Source organism: Lutra lutra, chromosome 11, assembly GCF_902655055.1.
Source record: "Lutra lutra chromosome 11, mLutLut1.2, whole genome shotgun sequence".
Classification (NCBI taxonomy): Eukaryota; Metazoa; Chordata; class Mammalia; order Carnivora; family Mustelidae; genus Lutra; species Lutra lutra.
Window position 1 is genome coordinate 31,778,767 of NC_062288.1, and position 14,645 is coordinate 31,793,411.

At 41.0% G+C, this 14,645-nt stretch overlaps 1 protein-coding gene across 3 annotated transcripts in view; it reads right to left on the minus strand.

Annotated features, from left to right (window-relative positions):
- The window catches only part of LOC125080471 (ATP-dependent translocase ABCB1), a 110,130-nt gene that overhangs the window by 17,475 nt on the left and 78,010 nt on the right, over nt 1-14,645 (minus strand). For 2 of the 3 annotated variants that reach the window (XM_047694335.1, XM_047694336.1), the window contains 2 exons: nt 12,739-12,822; nt 5,935-6,138 (listed from right to left, as the gene is read on the minus strand). In XM_047694335.1, coding sequence (XP_047550291.1) covers nt 5,935-6,138; nt 12,739-12,822 — 288 coding nt within the window. The remainder of the gene's footprint in view (nt 1-5,934; nt 6,139-12,738; nt 12,823-14,645) is intronic. The other variant, XM_047694337.1, reaches the window with a different exon arrangement.

The window sequence follows — 14,645 nt, forward strand, 5'->3', positions numbered from 1 at the left end:
CCTGGGATCAAGCCCTGCATCAGGCTCCCTGCCTGGTGGGAAGTGTGCTTCTCTCTCTCCCACTCCCCCTGCTTGTGTTCCCTCTCTCACTGTGTGTCTCTCTGTCAAATAAATAAATAAATAAATAAATAAATAAATAAATAAATAAAATCTTAAAAAAAAAATAAAAACAATGCTGTGATAAACATCCTTACACATAAACCTTTCTCCAAAGTAAATTATTTTCTTGAGATAATTTTTTTTTTAAAAGATTTTATTTATTTGACAGACAGGGATCACAAGTAGGCAGAGAAGCAGGCAGACAGAGAGAGAGGGAAGCAGGCTCCCTGTTGAGCAGAGAACCCGATGTGGGGCTCGATCCCAGGACCCTGGGACCATGACCTAAGCGGAAAGCAGAGGCTTTAACCCACTGAGCCACCCAGGCGCTCCTTGAGAGAAGTTCTTAAAGGTGAAATTATTAGTCAAAGGGAATAAACAAATTTTTAAGGAACATAGCACATATTATCCATTTGTTTTCCAGAAAGTTTCTCCCAGTTATTTTTTTAATTGAATGCAACTTCCAACCAGTCTTTGTAATTAGGACAAATATATCCTTTTAGAGTCTAGGTAAAGGGCTGTGGAAAACCTGAAAAATTCCAGTGCACAAAATGAGATTTCAGCCTGTATCAGCCATGAGACTTTGAAATCTCTCTTGGTCTCCTCATACGTAAAATGAGGGAGATGGGCAAGAGTGTCTTAAAGTCCCTTTTAACTCTATAATTCTAAGAAAAATAGCTTTTAACTCTGTAAATCTAAATTATGAATCAGGCAGTAAGGGAAATTATTCTTCTATGAAGATGTTCTTCCTTTCTCTGGCCTGTACACTGGTCACAACAGATTTTTTTTTTTTTTTTTTAAGAGCCAGGAGAGGGGCAGAGGGAGAGCGAGAGAGAGAGAATCTTAAGCAGGCTCCATGCCCAGCGTGGAGCCTGACATCGGGCTCAATCTCATGACTCTGAGATCAAGATCTGAGCTGCAATCAAGAGTCAGATGCTTTAACAGACTGAGCCATCCAAGTGCCCCATGGTCAGAAGTGATCCAATAAAGACACATTCATTTACAATTGAATGATTAACAGCTTGAAAATCATAAACATGAAACCTTACTTCTTACTAAATCCTATACCAAATACCTAATTTCAAAGAGAAATGCAAACATTTGATACAACATAAGTCAGTTTTTAAAAGAGTAATTCAAAGAGCTATTAGAAGAAAAACAGTAAGACCGTATACTTAAAAACAAAAACTTATTTAAAAAATAAAGTTAAGGGGTGCCTGGGTGGCTCAGTGGGTTAAGCTGCTGCCTTCGGTTCAGGTCATGATCTCAGGGTCCTGGGATCAAGCCCCACATCCGGCTCTCCGCTCCGCAGGGAGCCTGCTCCCCCCCTGCCTCTGCCTGCCTCTCTGCCTACTTGTGATCGCTGTCAAATAAATAAATAAAATCTTTTAAAAAAAATAAAGTTAAAAATATTATTCTCTGACCCAATTAGGCCAAGAATATTGAACTATGTTTACCATAAACTACTGACAAAGAGGAAAATGTCCAGATTCAATTCATGTCAAAAAATTTTATAAAAATCTGTACACACGGGCCACCTGGGTGGCTCAGTCAGTTAAACAACTGCCTTTGGCTCAGGTCATGATCCCAGGGTCCTGGGACTGAGCCCCGTGTTAGGCTCCTTACTCAGGAGGGAGCCTACCTCTCCCTCTCCCTCTGCCTGCTACTCTGCCTACTTGTGCTCTGTCAAATAAATAAATATAATTTTTAAAAAATCTGTACACACTATGAAAATAATATACATTTATTTCAGAAAATCCTCAAAGTGCAGAAAACAAAAAATTAGAAGAACAAATTCACCTCTAGCCATATCTGCACACAACCCTTGTTCAGAACCATGTTAGAAATATTTTCAATGATAATGCTCCAAACAAACGGAAAGGTTCTTCATGTTAGTAAGGAAATTCAACAATTTAAAAAAATGTCTGCTGAAAACAGATTCTACTGTAAATTTCAATGTGGTTTCTAAGAAATATTTTCTGTGCACCATTTTCTAAGTCAGGTGTGTTTTGTTTTTTAAAAACCAAATGGTCTGTAAATGTGGTCACTTCATAGAGGGTGTAAAAAGCCCAATACAAGTGAGTTTATGAGTCACAGACCTCACATAGTGAGTAAAATCATAAAGTAATCACTTCACAACCATCTTCATCTTGCCTCATGATGAAGCAATTAAGAAAAGGCTTAATGAGTACTCTGCATCCTCACAGCTTCGTTTTCTCCAAGAGTTTTAAATAGAAACTCAGGAAACCACTACGAAGAGAGAGAACTTTTTTTCAAAGTTTATTTATTTATTTGAGGGATATATATAGAGAGAGAGCAGGGGTAGGGCAGAGGGAGAGGGAGAATCTTAGGCAGACTCCCCACCCAACACAGAGCCCAACTTGGGGATACTTCTCACAACCCATGAGATCACCACTTGAGTGGAAAGCAAGACTCAGATGCTACAGAGTGAGCCATCCAGGCACTCCAAGAAAAGAGAACCCTAATATGAGAAGAGTAAATAGCATTGAGTTTCCTTCAGTAGCCATCGTGAACAAAATAATTTTGAAGAAAGCAATAAATATATATATATACATATATGTATATGTATATATATATATATATATATTTTTTTTTTTCCTAGAAAGAAAAAAAAAACCCTCCTCTCACTTCTCTTCCTATCCTCAAATAAACTGAGGTTTGATTATGGCTTTTATTTCTGAAAAGGAAAAAGCACCTATTTTATTAAGATGTTCACTAGTCAATAATAATGTGACAGAAATCTGCAGAGCTCAGGCAGGGTAGAGGTTATGAGCAGGCTGCCCCCAACACGGTCTTGCTCTGGAATCCTGGCCCTGCTCTGTCTCTGTAAGGGCAAACCAACAGTGTTGGTCCCCATGGAGCTTATGCCTTAGTACGGAAGACAGTCCACTATTCAATAAACAAAGAAATAGCAGACAAACAACAAGTGCTGAGAATTCAGGGGTCAGGAAAGACCTCACCAAAGAGGTAATAATGCTGAGATCTGAATAATATAAAGGAACCAGGCATGGGAAGATCAGAGGGAGCCAGCTTGGAATGTTCCAGGAATTGAAAGGCAGCCCATGAGGCCAGAATGGGGTGGGCATGGGAGAGAGTCATGAAAGACTCACTCAGAGAAGATGTTGGGGTGGGGGGAGGGGGATCATGCAGAGTCTTATCAACTAGGATAAAAAGTTGATCTTTTCTTCCCAGTGTGATCAGAATCCACCAGAGGGTTTTAAGTTGGTAACTGGTTAGTGTGTTCTTGTGTTTGTAAGAGATCAGGGTGGCTTCTGTGAGAAGAATGTAGAAAATGGGTGGACAAGAAGGGAAGGAGTGGGAGCAGGGAGATCAGTTAGAACTATTGCTTTGTGATTTGGGGAAGTTACCCGACTTCTATGAACCTTGGGTTTTATCAACTAGTAAGAAGAATTCCAAAAAGTAATTGAGTATCAAAGGAGAAAATGCACGCAGAGCTCCTTGCATGATGCCTGACATATATTAAATATTCAGTAAATGGTAACCTGGGAATGAGGAGCTTTCAGAGTTGATTTTCAAAACTACACAGACAAGATGGTCTTGAAAACACCACTTTCCCTACGTGTTCTTGCCAGTCTCATGAAACACCCCTGCATCAGAGCCTGTATCTCACTTCTCAACCTCTGCTCAGTGAAACTGCCACATTCACACATATCCAGGTCTACCTGCCCCCTTTCCTTGCCCCCGGGACAGGTCTCCCAGAGTCTTTTTTTTTTTTTTTTAAGATTTTATTTATTTATTCGACAGAAAGAGAGATCACAAGTAGGCAGAGAGGCAGGCAGAGAGAGAGAGGAGGAAGCAGGCTCCCCACCAAGGAGAGAGCCCAATGCGAGGCTCGATCCCAGGACCCTGGGATCATGACCTGAGCCTAAGGCAGAGGCTTTAACCCTCTGAGCCACCCAAGCGCCCCTCTCCAAGAGTCTTAAATCTGAGTTTCCTTGGGATCCCAAGGAATCTTGGGATCCACTTTAGAAGTGCTAACCTGTGATGTCTAACAAATTACCTTATAATTGAGAATCTTGATCACCTTCTTCCTCTGAACAACTTAAGGCTCCTTTCTGGGACATTTTGAACACCTCAGGAAATGATGATATTCCTAAATACTAATACATTCTACACATTCTACACATTTTGTCCTAGATTTTTCCATCCTCTCACATGAAAAGTCAACACCACAGGAGGAAAAACAAGACAGTGGAGTATTAAATGAGGTGATTGTTCACAGAACATGTCCTCTGATAGGGACCAATGTGACAAGGTCCAGCCCACAACCAGATGCCGGTGGGTCAGCTTGGTCCTGTTGAAGCTTGGGACTGGGGCTCCAATGGCCTGAAGGGGAGCCTCACATGAGACCTTTCTCCCATAGACACTAGTTAGGAAACACTAAATGGAATTTAAAATTAAATTTAAATGGGAATTTAAAATTTTAAAATTAAATTTAAAATGGAATTAAAACACTAAATGGAATTCGTCCAATGGAATTCGTGAAGGAATCCTAAGGAAACAGGATAAAAAGTCTGAGGAGATGGCTGGGAGGTAGAGGACAAAGTGTCAGTGGTGATTAACCTCCATGAAGAAGTACCCACTACATCATTCATTATTCTCTGGTGTGGTGCCTGGTCCTGAAACAAAGTACCTCAGACACATGGCCTAGAGAGCCAGAGCCACTGGATCTTTCTGGGTCCCTGCCCTGACTCTTAGTAACCCTGGAGGGTCTACTAATAGATGTATCCCTACCCAGTTTTGGGGGTCCGTCATGCTCTGACTACTTCTATTTCTGCAGTGATACAAACCACGTGCTATCAGATTTATTTGGCCATCAGCAGACCTCTCTGCTTCTTCACAGAGGCACAACTTTGGATCCTGGTTATGAGGCTTATCAGGTCTAAGGCACTGGGGGCACGACCCACCTGTGCCTCAGCTTCAGCTGAAAAAGGAATGAATAATAAAGCCAACTTCTTAGGGTGACAATGAGGAGTAAAGCATTGCCAAGGAAACACAGTAAATGCCATAAAAGCACTTCTTTCAAAACAACAACAACAACAAGTAAACAAGTATGTAGGAAGAGAAGGAGAGGAAAGAGAAGAAGAAGAAGTAGTAATAGGAGCCACACTACCCGTAGTAGGGTAAAGATAAACAGAAATAAGATGCCAGCAGGAGGCATGATAAAAAGAAAAGAATGCTAATAATTTAAGCCTGACAGAAGGGCGCCTGGGTGGCTCAGTTGGTTAAGCGACTGCCTTCAGCTCAGGTCATGATCCTGGAGTCCCGGGATCGAGTCCCGCATCAGGCTCCCAGCTCCACGGGGAGTCTGCTTCTCCCTCTGACCTTCTCCTCGCTCATGCTCTCTCTCACTGTCTCTCTCTTCTCTCAAATAAATAAATAAAATGTTTAAGCCTGACAGAATAAATACCTCTAGGACTTCTCCATATTTTAACCACCCCCCCATCACACGTAATAAAATGGGGCTGCTTTCCTCAATAAAGGAACAGATTTCAGCTTGCTTAAGGGAAAGAAGGACAGAGTGAAGGGGTGCGGAGAGAGGGCATAGAGGAAGAGCATGCGGACAATGGTCTGAAACAATGAAAGCCTAATAAAATCAGTTGTCAGGCTGTGAGCCTCAGACTTCGTTGGGCTTCTTTTCTTCAGTTTCCAATTTTCCTCCGGTCAAGTGAGACTGCTTTAAGGACTGGGTATAAAAACATTCTCTGAGCATAGTGAATAGCAGCGAGTGACAGAAGGACACTGATTAGAATATTTCACTCTTTCAGATCAGCATTTATATTTAGGTTGACTCACCTTCCCAGCACCTTCCAGTTCTTTCTTATCTTTCAGTGCTTGTCCAGACAACATTTTCATTTCAACAACTCCCGCTATTGCAATGATGGGTACGATGGCTAAGAGTAAAAGTGTTAACTGCCAGCCATAGATTAAGGATATAATAATGCCTGTCCCAAGATTTGCTATATTCTGGGTAATTACAGCAAGCCTGGAACCTATAGCCTACAAAATAAAAACACAAAACAAATTAGAGAAATGCTTTCATGTTCTCTTTAAAACCCATGCCTATATTTTCCTCAGGATTATGACTTCAGCTTCATGAAATTCTATTATCTTCTCACTTACAAAATAAAAGGGAAAGTTTTACTCGTAAGTTTATCTGGTTTCGAAAATGAAAATTTCCATGACATCAGAGTAAATACTGAAAGAAGATCAATAATTCAGAGTTAAGTTACATATTTCTATCTCTTCCAATTTTTTTTAAGTAGGCTCCATGCCAGTACGGGGCTTGAACTCACGACCCTGAGATCAAGACCTGAGCTGAGTTCAAGAGTTGGACGTTTAACCAAATGAGCCACCCAGGCACCCCTCTCTTCTAACTTTTAATACCAAGAAAATTTTCATTAATCAATGAAACCATGATCACTAAAGCAAGCTCTTTAAATAAACAAGATAAAAGGGGCTCCTGGGTGGCTCAGTCGTTAAGCATCTGCCTTCGGCTCAGGTCATGATCCCAGGGTCTAAGGATCGAGCCCCGGGCTGGGCTCCCTGCTCAGCAGGAAGCTGCTTCTCCCTCTCTCATCCTCCCTGCTTGTGTTCCCTCTCTTGCTCTCTCTTTCTCTGTCAAATAAATGAATAAAATCTTTTAAAAAATAAATAAACAAGATAAATAATCCGACAGTTACACTGGAAATGTTGAAGATTTCCAATGTTAGATGCATAGCTACTCAAAGTTAAGTCTAATATATGTCATTAAGGAATCCAAATATATCTGGGCCTATTTGAGATGCTTATTGGGTTTAATTTAACCTGCAGTTGATTTGGAAAAACTACACAGAGCTGAAAATTACGGAATTTAATTTAGGGTATTAAGCAGGCGTTAGAGACTTTAGTGTGAATGCCAGAGGGGGCCTGGAGTATGACTTTCAGTAGCATGCAGTGACTTCCAGCTCTAAAGCCAGAAGTCAAACTATAAAGTCAATTCAGTCCACTATTCCATACCGTACTTCTCTACCTTAAAAACACCCAAGCCCTCAATCCCTTCCAAAGTCCGGCTCTGGTGCCCAGATCTGGGAATGGCCCAGGTTTTTTCTACTCCCAAAATTCTCTCTGCCTGATCAGGGCCAGACTCAGGTGTAGATTCCAATGCAGTAAAGTCCAGACTGGTCACATCCTCCTCTGTGTACCCCCTTCTCCATCACTCCAGTATCAACCCTCTGAAATCATTCAACACCTACATGATATAAATACCAGACCAGGAATTAGGGGGCAACGGTATTACAACTACTAGGAGCCTCTGTACATTAAATTCTATACCAGGAATTGCGCCAGACAGCATGAATAATGGAACATTTCTATTTGATGCAGCTGCTGAGTTTCTATCGAAGGGATGCTTAACCAAATTTGGTTTATGTCAAAAAATGAAGTAGATTTCAGAGCCAGGTCTCTGCATTTGTGCATTTCCAACCAAAAGTCAAAGGTTACAACCCGGACAGAGTCCATGGCATGGGGACAATGTAAACTGCTCCTGCTCTCAGAATCTACGAGTCCTAGCCAGAACTCACTTCCCACAGCTACTGACTGTGAGAAGTGCTCAGAACATCCACCAAGCTCACAGCAAGTGAACGATTCTAGCACAATAACCTTCCAGACATAGGAATATTCAAGTCTAGATGGCAGTCAAGGTCATGAAAATAAGTAAAATGGATCAGAGAGGACAAATTCTTCTCTCATGTACATGAAAGGTGAAGAAAAGATCAAGAACCTCAGGCTTTGGGGTGTGGGGAGATTATACTCCTCGGTTTAACTTGAGTTAGCACTTGAAGTCATGGTGCTGGTTACTGTTCCTTATGCTGAAGACTAACACTGTTCCACCTCTAGTCATCACACAGAGTAGGACTCTAGAGTTCTGGGGATCACAATGAATGGGACAGCATAGATTAGTAATAGCCTGGTAATTTTCATTTCAAAAAGTAGAACTGAGAGAAGATAACACTCCCAAAAACCACAGCCCAAGCTTGAAATAGGGGGAGACAAAAACAGCCCAACACTTGAAACCCATCAAGACCCCTCATTACCTCTCTACCCGCTGTACTTTCAAGTAATTCTATCTCACTTCCTCTTCTCATTTTTCTGCCCATTCTTCCTTGTTACTCCCTGCCCTGATATTTATTTCCTCCTCCAAACATGACCATATTGCTTGAAATCTAATTTAAAACACTTATGCTTACTGGGAAAAAAAAAAAAAAAAGCCTATTTCCTGAGCCTCTTTCTGAAATTAGAAACATTTATAACTTCATCTTCCCCTCAACCACCTTCTCCTGGGGACATAAAAAACCTTAAATACATAGTGGCTTTTGATCTGTACATGGCTCTCATTTGCTTTTTTTCCCCTGCAGAATTCTAGTCCTAAAACCAAAATAAAACTTTAAAGCTATTTCATATGCAAAATGCTGAGATTATTTCCTCCTGATTTCTTTCTAGCAGAACATGCTTCTGACTCAGAAATACATCCAAGAACATGTTTCCTTGATGGTCAAGTTAAATATGAAGAACATTTAACCTAGATAAACATTATCAATAACTATATATGCACAAACTTGAATTAGCCCTGCCTTGGGTAGAATGATTTTTGACAGTATGTCTTCCCTTGGGTATTTTTTGATATAAAAAATTAATTTCACTACTTCCCACTGTGGAATAGAGATACAAACACACACACACACACACACATATACAGGTAAATATAAGTGAAAATATGTATATGCATGCATATAGCTGTATGTGTATTTACACACCTACACACATCTGCCCCAACATGAACAGGTCAGCTGGTAGCATTAAGTGGATACAACTGTCCTGTCTCCACCAACCTGTGGTAACGGCTACGTCAGACTTTTCTGCCTCTGACGGCGCTCACAGACCTACTCGTTTCCTCTTCTCTGGTCCTTAGCTATTGATCGAAGTTCTGGAGAACACTTCTGAACCGGTGGCTCACACAGGGGTGTGCAGGCTAGTGGGGCCATCAGAGTGTGAGTTCGAAGATACCAATGAAAAGCAGCAGGTCAACACCAGCAGGCAATCCGGGGCTCCCAGAGCTCCAGGGGCTGAGGAGCTCACAAACGACAGGAGAGGGACAGGCCTGGCCACCAGTCTTAGAGATACAAGATAGGACCACGGCTTAGGACAGGCCATCACCCCAGAGGAATTTCAGAGGAGGGAAGGAGGACAGCCAGCACACAATGCTCACACTGCACCTGCTCAGGGTTCTGCCACCGGGATGGAGTCAGCATTTACTCCAGGCTGTGTCCTCCACACCCAACGAGGTATGGGACGTGTGAGTCCCTGTGAGCACAAGAGCACATTCAACCAGGTCTCTGTGAAAGGCATGCTAAAGGGAGGGCAGCAAAGTTTAACTAGGGAAACTTGGATTTCAGAAATTTGAGGACGCACTGTGTCCGCACTGAGCCTGATCGCCAAAGACTCACTCTTGAAGGGAGGGAGCAAAACGGATTGACCCCAAGCTCACTGACTGATTCTCCTGCCAAGTTAAATTAAAAAAAATAGAGACTGATGCTTTATGTCTTTTACCTACCACCCACTTCTCTCCTCCATTTCCCAAGAAGTCCTTTAATAATGTATCTAATGGTGTTTGTCCTCTTTTCTCCTTTCTCTTGATCCGCCTTCCAGCAGGTTTTGCTCCCACCACACCTTGAAACAGTTCTTGTCAGAACCATGGCACCTTCTTTTTTTTTTTTTTTTTCCATCAGCACCTTCTAGAGGCTGGAGCATGGTAAGATGTTCCATCACCTTGTGAGCTTATTAGCGGTATCTGACATCCTTGAATGCTATTCCTGAAAACACTTTTCCCATGTTGTTTCTAGGACACTGCTCTAGGACCCTCACTGGCTGCTCCTTCCTAGTCTTCCAGTCTTCTTTGCAGGTGCATTCTCATAGCCCGGACCTCATGGCCCAGCACTTTCCATGCTCTCTAGCTGCATATGTTTCCTTGTCTATTAACCCAGTCCCCTGGTTTACAAGCCATCAATGCACTGAAAAATCTCCAAATGTCTATTTCCAGACCAGACGTCTGTACTCAGCTCCAGACCTGTGCATCTAATCTGCCTTCTTGGTATCTCCACTCGGACATCTCATTGGACATCTCAAACATTCCATGTTCCAAAAGGAACTCTCAACTCTCCCTCAAATCTGTTCTTTTGACAGACTCCCAGTTTCATTAAAAAGCAACTCCATTTTTTTGATAAAGATTTTTATTTATTTGGCAGAGAGATATAGGGAGAGCACAAACAGGCAGAGCGGCAGGCAGAGAGAGGTGGGGAGAAGCAGGCTCTCTGCTGAGCAGGGAGCCTGATGTGGGGCCCGATCCCAGGACCTTGGGATCATGGACTGAGCTGAAGGCAGCCACTTAACCAACGAGCCACCCAGGTGCCCCACAGTTCCATTTTTTAAAGTGATGCTGGTCAAAAATTATGGAGACATTCTATATTCCCGTTCTCTTATACCCCACATATAACCAATAAATTCTGTTGGCTGTACCTTCAAACTATGTCCTGAATCTGATTACTTTTTGTGCCCTTCATGATGACCACTCCAGTGTAAAATGTTATCCTCCCACCCCGACTATGGCAATACAGTCCCTGCCTCCACCCTTGCCCCCTTCAGCCTAGTCATACAGCAGCCTTTAAAACTTTCAGATCCCAAGGGGCGCCTGGGTGGCTCAGTTGGTTAAACGACTGCCTTCAGCTGTGATCATGATCCTGGGGACCTGGGATTGAGACCCTGATCAGGCTACCCCCTCTCAGCAGGGAGCCTGCTTTTCCCTCTCCCTCTGCCTGCCACTCCCCCTGCTTGTGCTCTGTCATAAATAAACAAAATCTTAAAAACAAACAAATAAACAAACAAATAAACTTTCGGATCCCATCGCTTCTATGTCCAAAACCCTACAATGATTTCCCATCTATTTCCAGATATAATGCAGATCTCAATTCTTATGCCTCTTCCTTTCACTTACTTTACTGTAGCCATACTATTCTCTTTACTGTTCTTAGAACGGTTATGGAAATGCTCCAGCCTCAGGGCCTTAGCACTTGCTGATCCTTCTGTTTAGAACATTCCTCTCTATATATCTACAGGGCTAGTACCTTTCCCTCATTCAGGCCTCTTGCATATACCACCATATCACTGAGGCCTGAAAGCCCTTACCTATACATCCTGCTGTTATTTTTTTTCCCATAGTTATTTTTAATGATGATCCTGGCATGCGGTGTAGACACCAGAAGGCCAGGTTGTTGCCTGCTTTATAAAGTTCAAAGTTATTTCAAGTAGTGCATATGTGGCCCTGATAGGTTCTATACAACTTGATCTAAACCTCCATATTCATTGATTTGTGTGTTTTAAGCAAAGAAATCTGCATTTTAAAAAGTCACAAGATTTACGTTGTAATTTAAAACTCTGCACGCTTACACATTCATAACCTAATTTAGTCTTACGGAAGCCCCCTGTATTTGATAGAAGAAACTTTAATATAGAGCTACCTTAAAGAAAGACTAAAAGATTAATAAGGTTCAAGGGAGGGAAAGGCACGGCAGACATCACATGCTTTTTTTTTTTTTTTTCAAATCCTATATCATCTTGTGGATTTTTGCTATCAGTAGTTACAGTGTAAAAGAAACTGTCACTTCCTGAACAAATCAAAACCTCCTGGTTCAACTGTTTCTAGTTGAGCAGTTAAAGAGAGTCATGTACTAGTAAAATTTGAGCTTTACAACCTGATGAAGTTGTTCCTTCTACCACTGCTTTAATGTTTTAATGTGCTTCTCATTTCTTTCAACCTGTTTTTATTTTTATTATTATTACTATATATATATATATATATTTTTTTTTTTTTTGAGAGAGAGAGAGAGAGAGCGAGTGCACATGCATGAGCAGGGTGGGCAAGGAGGTCTAGAGGGAGAGAGAGAGAGAGAGAATCTTAAGCAGACCCCAGGCCAGCCTAGTGGGGAGCCCGATGTGGGACTTGATCTCAGACCCTGATGGCATGCCCTGAACTGAAATCAAGAGTCTGATGCTTAACCAACTGAGTCACCTGAATGCCCCTCAACCTGCTTTTAGATTTTTCTTTCCTCTCTTCTAAACTGCAGTACTCCTAAACATGTATACAGAAACTGCATTCTTTTTTCAGTAGCAATTAGTTCTCTGTTGATTAACCAAACCCAAAACAGACTGATTTTGCATGATATGCTGATAAATACTTCCTTTTCTAAATAATTATCCTTCCATGTGTATCCTGTAAATAATATGACTAACAACATAACAACAAAAGAAAACAAGTAGTAAACAACAAAACAAAAGAAAGTAAACAACAAAACAACAAAAGAAAGCTTGTAAATTATATATACACTGTTATACAGTATACAATGTTTAAGTGGTTAACATTTTCGCTATGAGGCCAATGATTTATTGTGTTAAATATTTATATAACGTTTTAGTGATAACGAGAACACCGAAAATGGGAAAATTAATTCCATGTGGAGATCCAAAATGGCCAACTAAGACTAACACCAGCAGAGAGAAGGTACATACCCCTTTAACTTGAGCAGCGTCATTGGCAAGCCTAGTTGTCAATGCTCCAGTGGTGTTTTTAGGGTCATCAAACCAGCTCACATCCTGTGGCACAGAAAAAGATTTTATTATCTTAAAGCTCTACTTATAAGACCCTTAGCTCCAAGGGCAAGGACAAGATCAGGATGGTTATCATTTATACCCCTTGCATTTCACACTCAGGATTTGACACTCGATAGACAAGAAAGGGACTTAACAGACAAACACATAAGTAATTTCATTTGTCAAAATAATTTTCTGAGTGCCTGCTACTTAGACACCCAAATAGAGAGGCTGAATAAGCAGTTTAGATAACTGGAGTTCAGGGCAGAATAAATAAATTGGGTTTAAAAAATCAACAAAAGAAATTTAGGTTGAAATTTAAGATTAACACAAAATAGGATTTTTTTTGATAAAGCCATTCACCTTTTAATTTTTTAAATTTACTTTTATTTAAATTCAATTAACATATAGCATATTATTAGTTTCAGAGGTAGAGAGCAGTGATTCATCAGTCTTTTTTTTTTTTTAAGATTTTATTTATTTCTTTGACAGAGAGAGATCACAAGTAGACAGAGAGGCAGGCAGAGAGAGAGGAAGGGAAGCAAGCTCCCTGCTGAGCAGAGAGCCCGATGCGGGGCTTGATCCCAGGATCCTGAGATCATGACCTGAGCCAAAGACAGCGGCTTAACTCACTGAGCCACCCAGGCGCCCTGTGATTCATCAGTCTTATACAATACCCAGTGCTCATTATATCACATGCCTCCCTTAATATCACCCAGTTACCTTATCCTCCCATCCCCCTCTCACCAACCCTCAGTTTGTTTCCTATGATTAAGAATCTTTTATGGTTTGTCTCCCTGTCTGATTTCATCTTATTTTTCCCTCCCTTCCACTATGATCTGGTTTTGTTTCTTAAATTCCACAAGTAAGTGAATTTGATAACTGGATTTCTCTGACTGACTTATTTCACTTAACATAATACCCTTTACTTCCATCCATGTCGTTGCAAATGGCAGGATTTCAATTTTTGAGGGCTGATTAATATACCAGAGTGTGTGTGTGTGTGTGTGTGTGTGTGTGTGTGTGTATACACCACATCTTCTTTATCCATTCATCTGTTGATGGACATCTGGGCTCTTTCCATAGTTTGGCTATTGTGGACATTGCTGCTATAAACATTGGGGTGCATGTGCCCCTTTGGATCATAACATTTATATCTTTGGGGTAAATACCCAGTGGTGCAATTCTGTAGGGTAGCTCTATTTTTAACTGTTTGAGGAACCTCCATGTTGTTTTCCAGAGTGGGTGCACCAGCTTGCATTCTCACCAACAGTGTAAGAGGGCTCCCTTTTCTCCACAACCTCCAACATCTGTTGTTTTCTGACTTGTTAATTTTAACCATTCTGACTGGTGTATTATCTCATTGAGGTTTTGATTTGTACTTCCTTGATTCCAAGTGATGGATAGCATTTTTTCATGTGTTATTAGCCATTAGTCCATTTACCTTTTTAAGTACATAAGTACTAAAAAGATTGTGAATTTGTAGTATGAATTTATATCCATAATAAAAATAACTATGGTCCTTTTATCCATACTGATGATTTGCAATTAAAGCAATATCTATCATATTTTCCCCAAATATTTAAGAATCAAGAAAGTGTTACAAGTTATTATAGCATGCATCACTTTGCTTTTTTAAAATTGCTGTGTTAAAATGCCTCTTCCAGTGGCATATAACTTCCTTAAATACAGGGACTGTTGCGGTATGAATGTCTGACAATTCTTCGTATTATGGCTCTGAAGCAGGAGGTCTTCATATGTATTTGCCAGGCTTAATAATTTGTAGAGAGGGCATTACACAAACCATCAGCTCAGCTTCCGAAGTA